Source organism: Macaca fascicularis, chromosome 4 (genome assembly GCF_037993035.2).
Source record: "Macaca fascicularis isolate 582-1 chromosome 4, T2T-MFA8v1.1".
Lineage (NCBI taxonomy): Eukaryota > Metazoa > Chordata > Mammalia > Primates > Cercopithecidae > Macaca > Macaca fascicularis.
In genome coordinates this window covers 142,304,263-142,322,817 of record NC_088378.1, presented here as the reverse complement: position 1 = coordinate 142,322,817, position 18,555 = coordinate 142,304,263, and the positions used below count along the sequence as shown (strand labels likewise).

The 18,555-nt window shown below is 44.6% G+C and overlaps 1 protein-coding gene and 1 long non-coding RNA gene across 18 annotated transcripts in view; one reads left to right on the top strand and one right to left on the bottom strand.

Annotated features, from left to right (window-relative positions):
- LOC141410136 (uncharacterized) overlaps window positions 1-1,645 on the bottom strand; it is a 37,720-nt gene extending 36,075 nt beyond the window's left edge. Inside the window, exon 1 of one of the 2 annotated variants that reach the window (XR_012434051.1) lies at window positions 1,478-1,645. This is a non-coding gene — a long non-coding RNA (uncharacterized lncRNA). Of the gene's footprint in view, window positions 1-404; window positions 1,126-1,477 lie in introns of those variants that run through there. The other variant, XR_012434048.1, reaches the window with a different exon arrangement.
- Window positions 115-17,956, top strand: TRIM39 (tripartite motif containing 39). 16 transcript variants are annotated; one of them, XM_045390038.2, is made up of 8 exons: window positions 115-475; window positions 3,176-3,309; window positions 3,581-4,040; window positions 5,082-5,177; window positions 9,665-9,895; window positions 14,145-14,167; window positions 14,745-14,860; window positions 15,937-17,956. In XM_045390038.2, the coding sequence occupies exons 3-8, from the start codon at window positions 3,588-3,590 to the stop codon at window positions 16,482-16,484; spliced, it is 1,467 nt and encodes a 488-aa protein (XP_045245973.1). In that variant the 5' UTR covers window positions 115-475; window positions 3,176-3,309; window positions 3,581-3,587; the 3' UTR covers window positions 16,485-17,956. The 16 variants fall into 16 exon arrangements, with proteins under 16 accessions (XP_045245973.1, XP_015304352.1, XP_073894704.1 ...); XM_015448866.3 differs by lacking the exon at window positions 115-475 and adding an exon at window positions 681-1,144; XM_074038603.1 differs by lacking the exon at window positions 115-475 and adding an exon at window positions 681-1,144 and having other exon boundaries at window positions 15,911-17,956.
- The last annotated feature ends 599 nt before the right edge of the window (window positions 17,957-18,555 follow it).

Here is an 18,555-nt window from a genome sequence, read left to right as displayed (position 1 = left end):
GGAGAGCACATCAAAATTTGCTCATCTCTTTCAATCAATGTTCTCCAGGACTAGTGCTGGGGGCGGGGAGGCGGAGCAAGCTATCTTTTCTACCAGCCGTGTCACACCCCTCCTAGCACTAACCCCTCCTCCTCAGCCTCTTCACACCTCTACCCACTACTAACCCCTCCCCAGCCCCATCACCGCTTCCCGGGCCCCTGACACCTCTCCCAGCATACTCTTCCTGGCCTCATCACCTCACCCACTTCCTCCAAAATCACAGGACCTGCTAAGCTTCCAGCAGCAAGCGAGCAAAGCAGGGAGGCTGTAATGTAAAAGTCCGCAGTCCCTACACAAACACTATCTGCTCCTGCGGAGAAACTCAAGTCACAGCCCCAGAAGAAAGAACAGGCCTGGGCTCTCACCCAGTTAACCAGCGTTTATCCAGCGCACGTGTTGCGGTCGGACCCCATGCGAAGGAGCTAAGGACACAAAGGTGAGCAGCAGAGTCGCGGTTCCAGCTCTCTCCCGGCTCCCACTCCAGCGGGGTAGGTAGATAATTTCGGTAAACTTCGCCAAGCAGGGGCAGGACAAAGAGTATTTGAAGTCTACCCGGGGGAGAACTTACCTAATCCTTGAATGTTAAAAGGCTAAAACTCCACCAGTCGGAAGTGACGTGCCAGCTGAGCCCCCGCAGGTCCGCCACGTAATTGGCCGCCGCCACAGCTAGCCACCCTCTCCCCGGACTGGCCCGAAGAGAGGAAAAGTGTGGAAGTCCACAAGCCGCCCTCGCCCCGCCCTCTTCGTCGACTTTCAGCTGCACTGGGGAGCGGCGGCGCCTGGCCAGAGCCGGGGCCTGGAGCCTGGACGGGACAGCCTCGCCGGCCGGGGCGCCCGTCCAGCGCCCTGCGGGCCATGGGCTTCAGCGCTCGAGCACGCGCATGCGCGGGCCTCTATCTCCAGAGGATTCCTCGGGTCACCTGGACGCCAGCATCTCAGCCACCTGCCCCTCTGGGTCCCTTCTTGTCCTTGATTCCTCCTGCTGGTTCTCATCGCCAGCCCTCCTCCACCTCCTCCTTCCGCAGCCACCGCTAGACCCGGCCGCTGCCGCCTGCCGACACCCCAGCTTCCACTGACACGAGCCTCGGCGCGGCTTCCGCTTCCGGCGAGTATTGTGTGTCGCGCCGCGGGGCGGGGGCGAGGGGAGGAGGAAGGAGGGAGGCAGCGCTCCGGCGGCTCCGCGCCCCGCACTCCCGGACCCGAAGCCGGGAAGGTAGGTGCTGTCCCGCCGCCGCGCCCGAGCCTGGGGCCTGCCCCCGCCGGCCGGCTCCGCAAGTCGCGTCCCAGCGCCCCGCGACTGCGTCACCGGCCCCCCGCACGTAACCACAGCTGCCTCCGCCCGCCTCGGGCCCGGGCGGACGTTTTGCCGCCCCGGCGACGTCAGCGCGTCCGGCGTTGCTTGGCTACCCCGCCGTTCCCCCGTCCCGCTGCTGCTCACCTCCCCGGGTGAAACTCTGACGCAGTCACCGCGGGTCTCGGCTGCGTCATAGCGGCGGGCATCCCACCTTCACGTCACACCTCTTCCTCACCTGGACACGCATCCCTCCCTACCCTGCCAGCAACGACGTTTCCTCTTTCCCCTCTCCAATCCCCCTGCCCCAGATCTGGCGGAAGAAGATGGAGACGGGGGTGGGACAGAGTTGTGGACAACCTCTCAGGACAGGGTCGCAAGGTGGGACCCTGAACAGTGGTTGAAACAAAATGAGATCGTCCCTGAAGTTTGCCCTTCAGCTGAGACACAAGGAGTAGAGGGAGACGAAGGACTAACCCAGAGGCACTCAAGGTCTCACTATGACTGTAGTTTAGAGTCCTCTCCATTCTTCCCTAACCCTTTCCCCATTTCTTTCACCACTTCTTTGCCAGTCTAGATCTGTCCTGGTGCCTTACTGTGCATACAGTTCTACTCATCTCAGGTGAGGAGGCCACCTAATTTGTAAAAGACTGAGGAAGGGGTAGGGTCACCACAAGTCAAAGTTGGATTTCCACAGGTAGAGAGAAATCATCTGATTGAACTTCTCTCCTATTGCTGACAGAAAAAATTCAAGTCCAAAGAAGTTATCAGCTCCTACTCCAAACACATTTGTGTGTGCCAACAATATATACAGGAACAATTGTTGTTAACCTACCTCATTACATGGCCACTTATCTCTCAGCACATAGATTTACCAAATTTCCTTCCTTCCAGTAGGTCCCTAGAGAAGGATGGGGGTCAGGAGGAGAAAGGGTTATGGGGATAGATACATCAACTTACCCATGGCTAAAAGTATCGACGTTTTAAGATGGAGTGGGGGACCAGCGTTGTGTTTTATAAATCTCTCTTATGCATTTCCAATTCTTCTGAGGCTGCACTTGAGGGAGATCTCATTGCCTCTTTTCTGTCTCTTAATTCCCAACCACTCCGGAACCTATTAGTTGGAGACACAGTATGCCCAGGATGTTAGTTATCAATAGTTATATTGAAGGATTCCAGTCACTATAAATAGACTTGTTTCTTTACAAGAAGTTGTTGGCCTGAGCTCAGTAATGTACTATTTAATATAGTTGCCATAATTTATCAGTTTTCAGCAGTTCTGAGTGTCCAAATGAACACAATAGAAATGGAATGTTGCATGAAATATGTCATTCCAAGAAGAGAGCAGACTTCCTTTAGGCTAGTCTGATGGATAAAAGGAAGAATAATTTCAGATTTTCCTGGAAAGAGAAGGTTGCCTTTGCTTCATTCATTCCATTTGTTAGCCTTTAGAACACTGGTATCTAACCTTTTGAATGGGAGGACTCTTTTTACTTATCTGTGGTGGCTGATAAAACAAAAATTATGCATGGACCTTTTGTGGTGGCTGATAGAACAAAAGTTATGCATGGACTTCTTTTTTTTTTAGCTTATCAGCTGTCATTAGTGTCAATGTATTTTATGTCTGGCCCAAGATACTTTTTTTTCCAATGGGCCCAGGGAAGCCAAAAGATTGGATACTGTGGTTTAGAAGAATGAGAGAACAGTGTCAGAGAATCAAACTTAGACTCCAGTGGATTCATCATAAAGCCCTTATAACATTAAACTTTAAAATATGCTTAATTTAAGAAATGTTAATATTTTTATGACATTTTTTACTTCTCAGATTCCTTTCTTATCTATTAGAAACGTATGTCAAACGAGGATACAGTGGTCTGGAACTATTGGTTCTAAGATACAAGTGGAATGAACCTGGATCAGGAGAAGTATGCTGAGCTAGAGTTGAAGGAAGCTGCTCTTTCTAACAAGAGAAAGCAGAGGTAAGAGACAAGATAGATAAATTGGGGGTTGTGTGTCAGTTTACTAACAAGAAAAAAAGGTTAATGGCTGGGAGTCACAAGTTTTGGAAATGGAGAAACAAAGAGATTGAATTGATTGAAAGAGAAGATGGAGAATAACAAGATTGGGCAAATCTGGAGTTAGGACTTAACAGGGATAAATGTTGGGCCAGGGATGCAAAAAAAAAAAAAAAAAAAAAAAACACCTCCAATTAATATTTTTATTTTTTCTGTCCTCTTCCCCACTCCCAAGTTAAATTATGGCAGAGACAAGTCTGTTAGAGGCTGGGGCCTCTGCAGCCTCTACAGCTGCGGCTTTGGAGAACTTACAGGTGGAGGCAAGCTGCTCTGTGTGCCTGGAGTATCTGAAGGAACCTGTCATCATTGAGTGTGGGCACAACTTCTGCAAAGCTTGCATCACCCGCTGGTGGGAAGACCTAGAGAGGGACTTCCCTTGTCCTGTCTGTCGAAAGACATCCCGCTACCGCAGTCTCCGACCTAATCGGCAACTAGGCAGTATGGTGGAAATTGCCAAGCAGCTCCAGGCCGTCAAGCGGAAGATCCGGGATGAGAGCCTCTGCCCCCAACACCATGAGGCCCTCAGCCTTTTCTGTTATGAGGACCAGGAGGCTGTATGCTTAATCTGTGCAATTTCCCACACCCACCGGGCCCACACCGTTGTGCCACTGGATGACGCTACACAGGAGTACAAGGTGGGGAAGCAGACACATGATGTCAGTGTGGGTAAAAAAGGAGCAGTGGCAGAGGATGAAATACTCCCTAGGTAGAGATCTTAAGCTTCTACTACTCACTTTGTATTCTCAGAGCTGCATATGCAGGGGTACACAGTATGTGTGATCAGTTGTCCTCTAGCCTGAAAAAGAACAATGGTGAGAAGTGTCCAAAAATTTCTATCTGACTTTTGCAATACATATGAGTCTTTTGGGTGAATATTATGAGTCTTATGGGTGAATATTGGTATGTGTGGTCTTGGAAGGTATCATATTTTTCATAAATGAATGAAACCACATGGAAAAGATTAAACTTAGGAGGAACTGAAAAGTCTCATTTCTTCATTCTGCCTGCCTGCTCAGAATGCTCCTTGTTTTCACATTGGTTATTGGGCATAGGTAATATCACTTGAGACTGATACCTGCCAGACTAAGCTGAACCATTCTGTTGTTTGTAGCTTCTCCAGGTAATGGTTAACATGGCACATCATTTAACTTACTGCTGAGACACAGGAAAATGTTTGAATAAAGGGAACAGAGATTAATGTGTTAGCATTTTATCATATACTTTGCTTAATTATGTTACTCTTGAAAACAAGATTTCAGGTAACTTACAGTATAATAACCATGTTTTACAGTATAATGACCATGTTTTTATTTTAGGTGGATAGAGGTGGATGGGAGGACAGGTTTAAAGAAAAATATCAGGTTACAGAAGGTTGCTTTGATGGTAGTAGGCAGTTGTCTCAGTAAGAAAGTGGAAAGAGTTGAGAAAGGACACAGAGTTGGTGACAGCTATCTCAAATTCAGTAAGAGGACAGTTGGGTGAGCAGAGAAGGTGATGTGGACAGACTGTAGGAAATTGACATCCCAAATGACAGGCAAGGAAGGAAATCAGATCAAGAGGCAGTAAGATGGCTAGGAAGCAAATAAATGGTTTAAAACAAATGGTTTAATCTCTGAATGAGAAATGTACCAGTCAACCCCAAATGTCACCTCTCCCACTTCTTCCCTACCCCTCAGGAAAAACTGCAGAAGTGTCTGGAGCCCCTGGAACAGAAGCTGCAGGAGATCACTCGCTGCAAGTCCTCTGAGGAGAAGAAGCCTGGTGAGCTCAAGGTAAAGGCAGGCAATCCCATGTAGGCTGCTCTGAAGGGTATTTGTCTGTGAGGGTATTAACTATACACTATTTAATCCACCAGTTCCAATTCATTAGTAAAATGCAGTTCTTGGCCGGGCATGCTGGCTCACACCTGTAATCCCAGCAATTCTGGAGGCCAAGGTGGGCAGATTGCTTGAGCTCAGGAGTTTGAAACCACCCTGGGCAACATGATGAAACCCTGTCTTTACTAAAAACAAAAAATTAGCCGGGCCTGGTGGCACGTACCTGTGTACAGGTCCCAGCTACTTGGGCGGCTGAGGCAGGAAAATTGCTTGAACCTGGGAGGTGGAGGTTGCAGTGAGCCGAGATCGTACCATTGCACTCCAGCCTGGGCAACAGAGCAAGATTCTGTCTCAAAAAAGAAAGAAAGAAAGAACAATGTAGTTCTCTCAAAAATTATGGTATTTTATTAGGCTTGATTGTCATTAAACATTGTACTTAAATTACTTGTCATGAATTAAGTATTAAGAGGGATTTAAGAGATGAAGAACAGACAGAATATCTTACATCTGGTGAGCTGAGAGAGTTCGTGCCTCTTGGTCTCCTTTTTTTGTTAAAGCAGCAAAGGAGGCTTTCTGCTGAGAAGGCAGGGATGGGAGTTTCTTAGAGGACTTGAAGAGAGGAGAATGTGGAAGATTCACTGGGGAGAAAGGGAAAAGGAGCTGACCAAGAGTCTCAGAAGAACTATCCAATGACATTAGGACCACATTCTTAAAACTCAAGTAAGCTTAAGTATGCTAAATGATGTTGGTCCTAGAATGTTCTTCCCCTCCCCATCCTCCACCATAGGATCCTATTCATCTCTCAGATGGGATGAAAGCCACTTCCTATGCAGCCTTTCCTGACCCTTCAGAAATTAACGTTCTTAATTTTCATACAATTTTGCACCTCTTTTATAGCATTGCCTTATTTTTAGCATGGTATTTTGGTGTCTTGTCTTTCTTCTGTTGAACAGTGAACAATTATCATTTGTAGCAAAAATAACTAGAATTGAGTCCTATGCATTAATTCATTAGATATCCATGACATAGGGTTGTTAGGGTCTTGAAGTTCAGGCCAAATTGGGATAAGTGAGACATAGAAAAGCTACGAGAAAGAGACAGAAGGAAATCCTGAGGCCATCTTTAGTAAGATGTAGGAGTAAACTTAGATATTCTTTAAGGTAGGTATTATTACCTTCAGCTTACACAGAAGGAAATGGACCTTGAGTAAGTGACTAGTCCAAGATCATGAAGCCAGTAAGTGGCAAAACCAGGAATGCTAGTTCTTCGTGAATCAGTAAATACTTGTTAAGCTCCTGGTTTAGGCCAAACCCTGTATTTGACACTGGGGAACAATGATGAGCCAAAACACAGTTCCTGCCCTCCTTGAGCTTAAAGTTAAGTGGAGAAAATTAGTAATGGCACAAAATGCACAGGTGCAAGTTCATAAGAAGACAACATAGAAATTTGGCCTCCTTAAAGGTTTCCCAAAGAATGATGAGTTTTTAAGAGTTGACGTAGGGATCACCAGAAGCTAAATACAAGTTTTGATTCATAGAAACATGAATTTTTAAATGAATGACAACATTTCATCAGAAAGCAAGTATTATTACCTTAGTGCCTTACCCATTTTAGCAAAGTAAGCATTTGAAATTTTTAAAATTTGAACCAATTTTGGTTACAAACGTGAACTTTTAGTTTTTTGTTCTTTTAGAGGCCTTCTGAGAAATCTAAAAATATGAAAATGGTGCTTATTGCTAGTCATTAGCTTTCTTCTTCATGTTGGTCATCTTCTTGAAGGTAAAGAATAGAGATGGAAATATACTTTTTTAAAACCTTCTAAATGCTTAAACAGAAATGTCATGTTTTTTTTAAAATTGTAAATTGTCATGTCAGTGATCTCCAAAACTACCACCAACATTCCTCTTGTGACCATTTGAATTCTCCCTCCTTCTCCCTCATCAGACTCAATGCCCCTTTTAAAAATAATTTGTAATTATGCTGAACTGAAAATTGCAGGTAAAATAACCTATGTGCATAATTTTAAATTTTAAAGAGTCTATCATGTCCAAATGTAATGAAACATAATTGATGATAAAATGTGGTATGTAATATTTGGGCATGACTACCCTGAAAGACTTTACAGTATAGCTGGTTATATGCTTGCACCTATATGTGTCATTATCAGCAACATATAAATACAAATTCAGACTGAGATGGATGTGTGCCAATGTGATTGAAACACTAAGTAGCTTAGCTCTTGGTGATACGATTTTTCATAATAATAACTTTTGGTAAAGTTCTAAGTATAACAGAATATAATCTTGTGTTTTATTTAGCTATTGCTGAAAAATTTATGTATGGTAAAACCATGTAAGAATTACTCTGTGTTTATACTACATAAAATGATATTCAAGCCCAAGCCTATGTTTTTGAATACCCAGCAGAACATTAGAAAATGTTGCAGGTCAGTTCACTATGCCGGATTGTCATTGGAGGAGTGCTAGCGTCATTGTCAGGAACTTCCCCAACTATGGAAAACAAGAAGATGTGCCCATTTCCAGAATATCCTCAGAGGGTGATAACACCTTCATTAAGAACCACTGCCCTAAAATATAGAGTGAAAAAAAGAGAAGAGATTACTGGTTTATAAGAGGAAGAGCCTTTTTGCTTCCTATTTATCACAGTCATAAATGTTAAACTTGCACCCCTACCTAAACAAACACACATGCATACACACACACACACACACACACACACACACAAAGGCTGTGTTTTATTGAGGGCAAATGTGAGAATATGTTTTGTTCAGATGTACACTGAGAAGGCAGTGGTGGAAAGTGAAGTAGCAAGTGGCCCTAAACTAGAAGAGCTGGTCAGCTTCTGCCAGGAACTAGCTTGAATCCACAAATGCCACGCTTGTCAGGCCCATCCTGGCTTTGCGTCCCCACCCTCTCTTCACCCTCAGGCCTGCCTTTCGTTCCCTATCCACTTCCTTCTAGAGTCCCAGTCTCTGCTTCTCACTTTGCTTCACCATCAGTCACATGATGCTTGGGGAATTCTTTCTTTAGGGAGATCACTATTTGTTGTAGTGTAGATGCAGAAGAGAGAATGTACTGATAATTCTCAGAAAGTGTTATGGCTGGTGTTTGAATCCTGTATTACCAAATTTCAGAAATGTTAGAGGCCCAATGTTAGAGTCTATGTGCTGGCTTAGAGAAAGCATGTTTCAAATTTCAAGAAACTAAATTACTAACAAACTTCTGTAACCTGTTTCTGGGGTAGGAATTGCCAATTCTCTGAAGTGACTTGAAACAATTTAACAAGTTCAGCCCTGAAATCTACATATGTATATTTTATAATAACCCATAGAATTCTTACTGATTCTTGTATTTTCACAGTTCTCTGGTTTTTATCTGGTGGATGTGTTGCAATATGCAAAAGATGACAATCTTATTTTTAACTTTTTAGTATTTGTACTTTCCTTTTCGTTTCATTGTTTTTCATGTTTGTTTTGAGACAGAATCTCACCCAGGCTGGAGTGCAGTAGTAATCACAGCACACTAACTCAAACTCCAGGGTTCCAGCCATCCATCCTCTTGTCTCAGCTTTTTGAGTAGCTAGGACTGCAGATGTGCATTGCCACGCCCGACTAATTTTTTTTTTCTTTTTAGTTGAAACAAGGTCTCACTGTTTTCTAGGTTGGTCTTGGACTCTTGGCCTCAAGTGATCCCCTCACCTGGGCCTCCTAAGCACTAAGCTTACAGGCATGAGCCACCATGCTCAGCCTGTACTTTCCTTTTCTCGACCGATTGAATTAACTAGAACTTTACAGTTGATAATAACACAGATATCTCTGATATCTGTAATAGTGCATGTCATCATATTATTGAGTTTTTTATCTTAAGTTAAAAAAATATATATATATGTCCCCAGTGGTCTTCACTACCAAGTCATCAGTAGGGGAGTGATAGTGATGGAGCCATTCTTTACAGAAGGAAATTCCAGTGGAATAAAACATGAGTGTTCTGTTAAACCATTTTCTCTCATTTTCTTTCTTCCTTTCTGTCTGTCCATCTTTCTGTCTTTCTGTCTTGTCATTCTTGTCTTTCTTGTCTTTGTCTGTCTTGTCTTCCCTGTCTTGTTAAACCATTTTCTCTCATTTTCTTTCTTTCTTTCTTTTTTCTTTCTTTCTTTCTGTCTTTCTCTCTGTCTTTCTGTCTTGTCTATTTTTTGTAGAGTTGGGGTTTCACCATGTTGCCTAGGCTGGTCTCGAACTCCTGATCCCAAGCAATCCACCTCCCTTAGCCTGGAATTACAGGCATGCGTCACCACACCCAGCCTTTGTTAAACCATTTTCGGTGAAACTGGAAGTCTGTGTTAATTCATACATATGGTGGGTGAGAGAAAGGCTTCCTTATACCACACTGACCCTGCTGATATAACATCTTCCCTCTTCTCAGAGACTAGTGGAAAGTCGCCGACAGCAGATCTTAAGGGAGTTTGAAGAGCTTCACAGGCGGCTGGATGAAGAGCAGCAGGTGTTGCTTTCACGACTAGAAGAAGAGGAACAGGACATTCTGCAGCGACTCCGAGAAAATGCTGCCCACCTTGGGGACAAGCGCCGGGACCTGGCCCACTTGGCTGCAGAGGTGGAGGGCAAGTGCTTACAGTCGGGCTTCGAGATGCTTAAGGTTCGACCTTTGCCCCTGCATAGCCCCTCAGGCCGAGTGCAGTGTAGCTTTGCATAGGCTGTTTTGTCAGCCTGGGATACTCATTCTTCTGCTCTGCTTCCCTAAATCCCGTTCTTTCTGCCAGGTGTACTTAAAGGGTCTTTGCTACAGAAAAGCTGATCTGATTTCTCCCATCCCCTTCTAATCATTTTTGTGTTCTTATCTCTTGTCAGCAATTATGTGCTTAATCTGTTCCAAAGAAAAGATTCATTCTTTTGAAAAGAGGGAAGTCTAGCCTGAGTTAGTGAAAAACTATGCATTAAAAATTTTGTAAATGCAGTTACCATTACTTTTAAGTCCTGAAATTTGATTTATGTACTGCTGAAAAAGAAACATAGTTTAAAGGATACAGGCATGCCTCAGAGATATTGTGGGTTCAGTTCCAGACCACTTCAATAAAGCGAGTATCTTGATAAAGCAAGTCACATTAATTTGTTGGGTTTCCTAGTGGAATAATAATCTTTTTGCTGGTGGAAGGTCTTGTATCAATATTGACTGATCAAGGTGGTGGTTGCTGAAGATTGGGGCGACTGTGACAATTTCTTAAGACAACAACGAAGTTTACTTTCGACTCTTCCTTTTATGAAAGATATCTCTGAGCATGTGATGCTGTTTAATAGCGTTATACTCACAGTAGAACTTCTTTGAAAATCTTTGAAAACCCACATTTGTAGTTACTTACACCACTGAAGTTTTGAACCCCTAAAAGTCATCCATAAGGGTTGGAATAGACTTCTTCTAAATGCCTGTTAATATTGATATTTTGGCTTCTTTTCACAAATCACGAATGTTCTTAATGGCAACTAGAATGGTGAATCCTTACCAGAAAGCCTTCATTTTACTTTGCCCAGTTCTATCAGAAAAATCACTATTTATAGAAGCTTTATGAAATATATTTATTAAGTAAGACTTGAAAGTCAAAATTACTTCTTGATCCATGGACTGCCAATTGGATGTTGTATTAGCAGACATGAAAACAACTTGAGTGTCATTTTACATCTCTATCAGAACTTTTGGGTGATCAAGTGCCTTGTCAATGAGCAGTAATATTTTGAAAGGAATCTTTTTTCTGAGCAGTAGGTCTCAACTTAAAATTTTCAGTGAAGGGTTGAACACAGTGGCTTATCCCTGTAATCCTAGCACTTTGGTAGACCAAGGCAGGTGGATTGCCTGAGGTCAGGAGTTTGAGACCAGCCTGGCCAACATGGTGAAACCCCATCTCTACTAAAAATACAAAAATTAGTTGGGCATGGTGGCGGGCGCCTGTAATCCCAGCTACTTGGGAGACTGAGGCAGGAGAATCACTTGAACCCGAGAGGCGGAGGTTGCAGTGAGCTAAGATCATGCCATTGCACTCCCGCCTGGGTGACAAGAGTGAAACTCCATCCCCCAAAAAAAAATTTCAGTAAAGGCTAGGCACAGTGGCTCACATCTGTAATCCTAGCACTCTGGGAGGTCGAGCCAGGAGGATTGTTTAAGGCCAGGAATTCGAGACCAGTCTGGGCAATATAGCAGGACCCTATCTGTACAAAAAGTAATTTTTTTAAATTTAAAACATTCAGTATACCATGCTGTAAACAGGCTTTGTTGTTCCATTTCTAGAGCACAGGGGAAGTAGATTTAGCATAATTCTTTTTTTTTTTTTTTTTTTGAGACGGAGTGTTGCTCTGTTGCCCAGGCTGGAGTACAGTGGCCAGATCTCAGCTCACTGCAAGCTCCGCCTCCCAGGTTCATGCCATTCTCCTGCCTCAGCCTCCCAAGTAGCTGGGACTACAGGCGCCTGCCACCGCATCTGGTTAATTTTTTGTATTTTTAGTGAAGACTGGGTTTCACCATGTTAGCCAGGATGGTCTCGATCTCCTGACCTCGTGATCCACCCGTCTCGGCCTCCCAAAGTGCTGGGATTACAGGCTTGAGCCATCGCACCCGGCCAGCATAATTCTTAAGAGTCTTAGGATTTTTGAAATGGTAAGTGAGCACTGGTTTCAACTTAAACTCACCAGCTGCCCTTGCTTCTAGTAAGAGAGTCATCCTGTCCTTTAAAGCTTTGAAGCCAGACATTGACTTCTCTCTAACTGTGAAAGCCCTGGATAGCACCTCCTTCAATAGAAGGCTGTTTTGTTTACATTGAAAATGTGTTGTTTAGTGTAGCCACCTTCATCAATAATCTTGGCAAGATCTTCTGGATAACTTGCTGCAGCTTCTGCATCAGCACTTGCTGCTTCTCCTTGCACATTTTTGTTACAGAGATGGCTTCTTTTCTTGAACCTTTTGCCTTCAAACTAATACCTAACTTTAAACTTTTCTTCTGCAGCTTCCTTACCTCTCTCAGCTTTCATAGAACTGAAGAGAGTTAGAGCCTTGCTGTGGATTGGGCTTTGGCTTAAGAGAATCATGTGATCTTATATCCAGATCACTAAAATTTTCTCCATCTCAGCAATAAAGCTGTTTCACTTTATCATCATTCATGTGTTCACTGGAGTAGCACTTTTAAGTTTCTTCAGTAACTTTTCCTTAGCATTCACAGCCTGGCTTGCTGTTTGGCACAATAGGCCTAGCTTTTAGCCCATCTTGGCTTTCAATGTGCCTTTCTCACTAAGCTTAAACATTTCTAGGTTTTGATTTAAAGTGAGAGACATGTGACTCTTCTTTCACTTGAACACTTAGAGGCCATTGCAGGATTATTAATTGATATAATTTTAATATTGTTGTGTGTGTCTCAGGGAATAGGGAGGCCAGGGGAGATGGAGAAAGATGAGGGAATGGCTGGTAGTGGATCAGTTAGAACACATAAAATATATTTATCAATTAAGTTGTTTGTCTTATATGGATGCAGTTCACAGTGCCCCAAAACGATTACAATAGTAACATCAAAGATCACTGATCAAGATCATACTAGATATAATAATGAAAAAGTGTGAAATATTGTGGGAATTACCAAAATGTGACACAGAGACACGAAGTGAGCACATGCTGTTGGAAAACATGGTGCCAGTAGACTTGCTCAACACAGGTTGCCACAAACCATCTAGCTGAAAAACACTCAGTGTCAACAAAACACAATAAAATGAAGTGCAATAAAATGAGGTATGCCTGAAATTATGTTTAAATAATATATTGCTTTTGTTATGTATATATCAATAATACCTCTAAAATATTTGAAATACTTTGTTCTCTTCAGTAAATGAATGGTGTTAGCAAAACTGTAGGGAACATATTTTTTATCTTAGAGATTAGATTACCAGCATTTGACAGTGAGGCTTCATTGTACACTTATTTTTGTGTTACGTATTGCTTGGTGTTTGTTCCTGTGTCCTTTCATGTATGTGTGTTCTGCCTTCCACATTAAACTGGGAAATCCTTGTGGGACAGAGATTTGTCTTCTTTGTCTTCTGGATCCCAAATATTCACAAATCAGTATTAGCACACAGTTATTAATGTGTTTATTCTTCCTTTTTTTTTCTTTTTTTTGAGATGGAGTCTTGCTCTGTTGCTCAGGCTGGAGTGCAGTGGTGCGATCTTGGCTCACTGCAACCTTTGCCTCCCGGGTTCAAGCAATTCTTCTGCCTCAGCCTCCCGAGTAACTGGGATTACAGGCACACACCCCCACACCCGGCCAATTTTGTATTTTTAGTAGAGACAGGGTTTCACCATGTTCGCCAGGCTGGTCTTAAACTCCTGATCTCAAGTGATCCACCCGCCTTGGCCTCCCAAAGTGCTCGGATTGCAGGCGTGAGCTACTGTGCCTGGCTAGTTATTAATGTTTATTAACCAATGCAAGACAGGGAATACCAAACCGTAACAGGAATGTGTGATTTGTTCCAATGCCACCAGTCTGGAACTCTATACTGATCCTCAAGGAGACTGAGATATGTGGTTGGTACTTGGGGGACCAGAGTAAAGAACTGACACAATCCCTGTCCCTGGTAGGGAGCTCCCAGCATCCTTGAGGAGCAAAGACAAGCATAAAAGAAATCATTTGGAAGTGATATAAATGACCAGGCTTCATGATGACCGAAAGTTGAAAGTAGGGATTAGGTTGGGAGAAGTGCCCTCAGGTCCCCCTGGAGCTCTTCTTGCATTGCGTGACCCTCAGTTTATCCTATGCCTGTTTCATAGCTGTGGAACTTTTGGGAGGAGGGGGAACCTTTTGCCTTCAGGACCACTGAATACCAGGACCAATACTGCTTTCTTTTCTCCTTCCTTCTAGGATGTCAAAAGTACCCTGGAAAAGTAAGTGATTGTTGTATCTCTTTGAGTGAGTTAGGTCTTGGCTTAGAGAGGAGGGGTACAGTCAGGAGTTTGGGTTGGGGGTAAGGTTGGGAAAGTCATGTAGTGTCTGAGCAGGGTATGGGAGAATGTTCATTGTGCCCATGATGCCAGGTAGAGAACAAATTATTGGGAAGAATAATCCCTTTTCCCCTTTGAACATCAGGACTTCTTGAGAAGGAGAATGATAAGGCAGAACCAGATTCTACTTGTGCCAGTGGATGGAATTATGTCCGAACAAGATGGAAGGAGGAAGGGGTTGGGAGAACAGGGAGGGCAATCATCCATTTGCATGAAATATAGGAATATTCCTAGAAAGTTCAGAGGCTCACTCTCAAAATGAGGATCTGTCCACGGGATCATAAGGCTCTCCTTGGATTAGTAAAAGAAAGCAACAGGTGAGCTCTTCAGGGAGGAGGAAGAAAGTGGAAAGATGGAGAATTTTCATTTCTCCCTAAAGATGTTAACATCTGAATAGTCACTTGGCTGGAGCTTCTCCCTAACTCTGCCCTTTCTTCCCCTATCTCCCTATCCCTCCTAGATGTGAGAAGGTGAAGACCATGGAGGTGACTTCAGTATCCATAGAGCTGGAAAAGAACTTCAGCAATTTCCCCCGACAGTACTTTGCCCTAAGGAAAATCCTTAAACAGCTAATTGGTGAGTTGTTCCCAAAAGGAAACTAGAAGGAACCACTAGAGAGAAGAAAGCTTTTAGGTCCTGCCTTATATGGGTTTCAGTTATCCCATCTCTCACTTTTCTTACTCCCACCCACACCTACCCCTTTATCTGGCTTTTAGTCTCACCCTGAGTCACAGAACTTGGAGTGAGAGGAAGCCTTAAGTGTTACCTACTCTTAGGTGCATACTTTTTCAAGGCCCAGAAAGGTTAAATAATTTGCCAAAGATTGGGTAGAGTGATTATATAATTTACCACGTAAACTTGCATAACCTTGAATGGCCGGGCGCGGTGGCTCACATCTGTAATCCCAGCACTTTGGGAGGCCAAGACTGGTGGATCACTTGAGGTCAGGAGTTTGAGATCAGCCTGGCCAACATGGTGAAACCCCATCTCTACTAAAAATATAAAAATTAGCCAGATGTGGTAGTGGGCGCCTGTAATCCCAACTCCTCTGGAGGCTAAGGCAGGAGAACTGCTTGAACCTCGGAAGCAGAGGTTGCAGTGAGCTGAGATCGCACCACTGCACTCCAGACTAGAGGATAGAGTGAGACTCCATCTCAAAAAAAAAAAAGGAAAGAAAGAAACTGAAAGGGAGTGTCATTATATTAATGTGAATATGCAGGGATAAATAGTCATAAACCAGGCCAGTGACACATGGTCACCCTATCCCTAGACCATATGCTGTCTTGCTCTGCATCCTTCTTAACACTTTCCGTTTTTTCTGCCTCTCAGACTACACCTTGTACTTCTCTATGTAGTTAGATAAATGATAATGTCAGAGGGAGATGAAGAGAGGACCAGGCGGGAACCTACATTACCAGCCACTGCAGACTCAAGAGATTATTATCTGTTTACTTTAGGGTCAGTGTGAGAAGTGAGCCATTGCTTTCTCCCCTCCCTTAGGTGACACCATGGATTGAGAAAGTTAACCAAACCGTGTTGTTCTGGGGACCTTTAAGGGACCAGGCTCTGTAAAGGCAGGCTGGAAGAGTGAGGCAGGGGCATTTAGCTATTCCCATCCTCATCTAGCTCCCCACTCTGGCTTCTCCCGCCAGCGGATGTGACCCTGGACCCTGAGACAGCTCATCCTAACCTAGTCCTGTCGGAGGATCGTAAGAGCGTCAAGTTCGTGGAGACAAGACTCCGGGATCTCCCTGACACACCAAGGCGTTTCACCTTCTACCCTTGCGTCCTGGCTACTGAGGGTTTCACCTCAGGTCGACACTACTGGGAGGTGGAGGTGGGCGACAAGACCCACTGGGCAGTGGGTGTATGCCGGGACTCCGTGAGCCGAAAGGGCGAGTTGACTCCACTCCCTGAGACTGGCTACTGGCGGGTGCGGCTATGGAATGGGGACAAATATGCGGCCACCACCACACCTTTTACCCCTTTGCACATCAAAGTGAAACCCAAGCGGGTAGGCATATTCCTAGACTATGAGGCCGGCACACTGTCTTTCTACAATGTCACAGACCGCTCTCATATCTACACCTTCACTGATACTTTTACTGAGAAACTTTGGCCCCTCTTCTACCCAGGCATCCGGGCTGGACGGAAGAATGCTGCACCACTTACCATCAGGCCCCCAACAGATTGGGAGTGACAGGTTGGGATGTGGGAATAATTGGGGTGAGGCAGGGTCAAGTGCTACGGGCCTCCTTCCTGTGTCCTGCTGGAACGTCTTCGTGTCCACCTGGTTCCAGTCCTGAATCATCATGGAGAAACACCTCGGTTTCTAGGATGGTTTTGTGTGGAGAAGGAGGTAGGACTGGGCTGGATGAGACAGCACAGCTGTGACTCCCTCCTAACTGTCAGGGTGGGGAGCTGGTTCCCAGAGGATTGTCTACCCTGAAGTCCATCAGGTTTTCTGTTGCACAAGGACGGGTTGGAAAGGAAGGAGAGGCTTTTCCAGAAACAAAATCTGTGAGGGTCTGACTTGCTCAAACCAGAGGAGGAAACAGAAACCCCTGCACATCTTTTTAGGGAGTTCTTTGACCCAGGATAGTCTTGCTTCTTGAGGTAGATCACAGGGGTCTGTGTACCTCTAAATTCAAGAAAGATGAATGACAGATGCTCTCATGGGTCTAGATGTTGAGGAGTTTTTCTGAGGGCAGAGATTGGACATCAACAAGGCTAGAAGGAAGGTCAGGGAAGTGGGCTAAAGGAACAGATTCCTAGAGATTAATAAAGGGGAGGGAGGTTTCTTTGGTCTCCTATTTTAAAGGTAAGATTGCCATTATGGGTAGGATTGACCAGAGGTAGGAATGTGGGGAGAAGGAAAGGTTGAAAGGAAAGCAGAGAACCCAGGTCCCTGCCTCAGCATTCAGCAGAGTTGGCTTATTGCTTGCCTCTTTATACCAATAAGTCAGTCACTTTGCTCCTCTCCAGGGGCAAGGTGGAAGAGATCCTGCAAGACACATCTATCCTCTCACGGTGTTCCCAAGGGAACTTGGAAAGGAGAGTCAGGTATTAGAGGAAAGAGAAGGGTATTTGTATCCAAAGCCCTGGCCTTAAAGAATGTTACTAAGTAGCTACCCCCAAATTGTCAGCCTTGTTACCTGGCCAAGGTGTCCAAGCCAGAAAGGAAGAAAGGTAGTGGAGTCCTTCTCACTCTAAGACAGTGGGAGAGGGTGGTATATAGGGAAGGGCCAGATAGGCAACTTCCTTTGGCCTGTGTGCATCTGGCCTGGAACTGGTGTTAACAAAAGCCAGGTTTTTGCTTGTTTGTTGCCATCCCTCACCCTTTGCCATTTCCCTTTTCAGAGAATGTAAATGATTTTCATGTTAGGCCAAAATAAACAACTTATAGGGTACATATGTTGTCATAAAAGGTAAAAGTGATGCATGCCAAACCAAACTAAACCAATTTGGATTATCTGCTGTTCGGGTAATCTTCACAGAAATGACTGAGAGAAGAATCTGCAGTTTATTGAGGGCATTTCAGTTCCTCCTACCACCTCAACAGGACTTTGTCCAGACTCTCCTCCTCTTACCTTTGTGCCTTGACTGTGGTTCTTTGTGGCAAGATACTTTGGTTGGTTAAAATAATATGGAACAAAGGATCCACTGAAGTGATCTCTGTGTTGTGTGGTCATTTGGTGACAGCCTTGTACTGATGTGTAAGAATCACTGGGTGTTCACATGCATGTTCCTGGGTCTCACCCTTAGTGGTTAGTCAAGGTCTGGGGTGGGCCTGGGCATCTACATTTTATTTATGAGACAGAGTCTCACTCTGTCACCCAGGCTGGGGTGCAGTGGTGTGATAGCTTACTGCAACCTCCGCCTCCCAGGTTCAAGCGATTCTCCTGTCTCAGCCTCCAGAGTAGCTGGGACTATAGGCATGCAGTACCACACCCGGCTAATTTTAGTAGAGACAGGGTTTTGCTATGTTGGCCAGACTGGTCTCGAACCCCTGAACTCAAGTAATCTGCCTGCCTCCACCACCCAAAGTGCTGGGATTACAGGTGTGAGCCACCGCACCCAGCCTACATCTACATTTTAAACACACCTCTCTCATTTGAGTCTGAGGACCCTTGTGAAACTAGTTCCAGAGGAGGTTTCAGCCTGTCCTTCCTCCCAGCTGGAGCCCTGCTTGTCTGCCCCCGCCTGGCACCAGGTCTGAGAGTGGAGAGAAGTCTTATCCTCTCCTGACTTATGCTGCCCTCCCCATCTCA

Coding starts and splice junctions, on each gene's coding strand:
- TRIM39 (XM_045390038.2), top strand. CDS start 3,588: ATGGCAGAGACAAGTCTGTTAGAGGCTGGGGCCTCTGCAGCCTCTACA. Junction 4,041..5,081: donor ACGCTACACAGGAGTACAAG/GTGGGGAAGCAG, acceptor CCTACCCCTCAG/GAAAAACTGCAGAAGTGTCT. Junction 5,178..9,664: donor AGAAGCCTGGTGAGCTCAAG/GTAAAGGCAGGC, acceptor CCCTCTTCTCAG/AGACTAGTGGAAAGTCGCCG.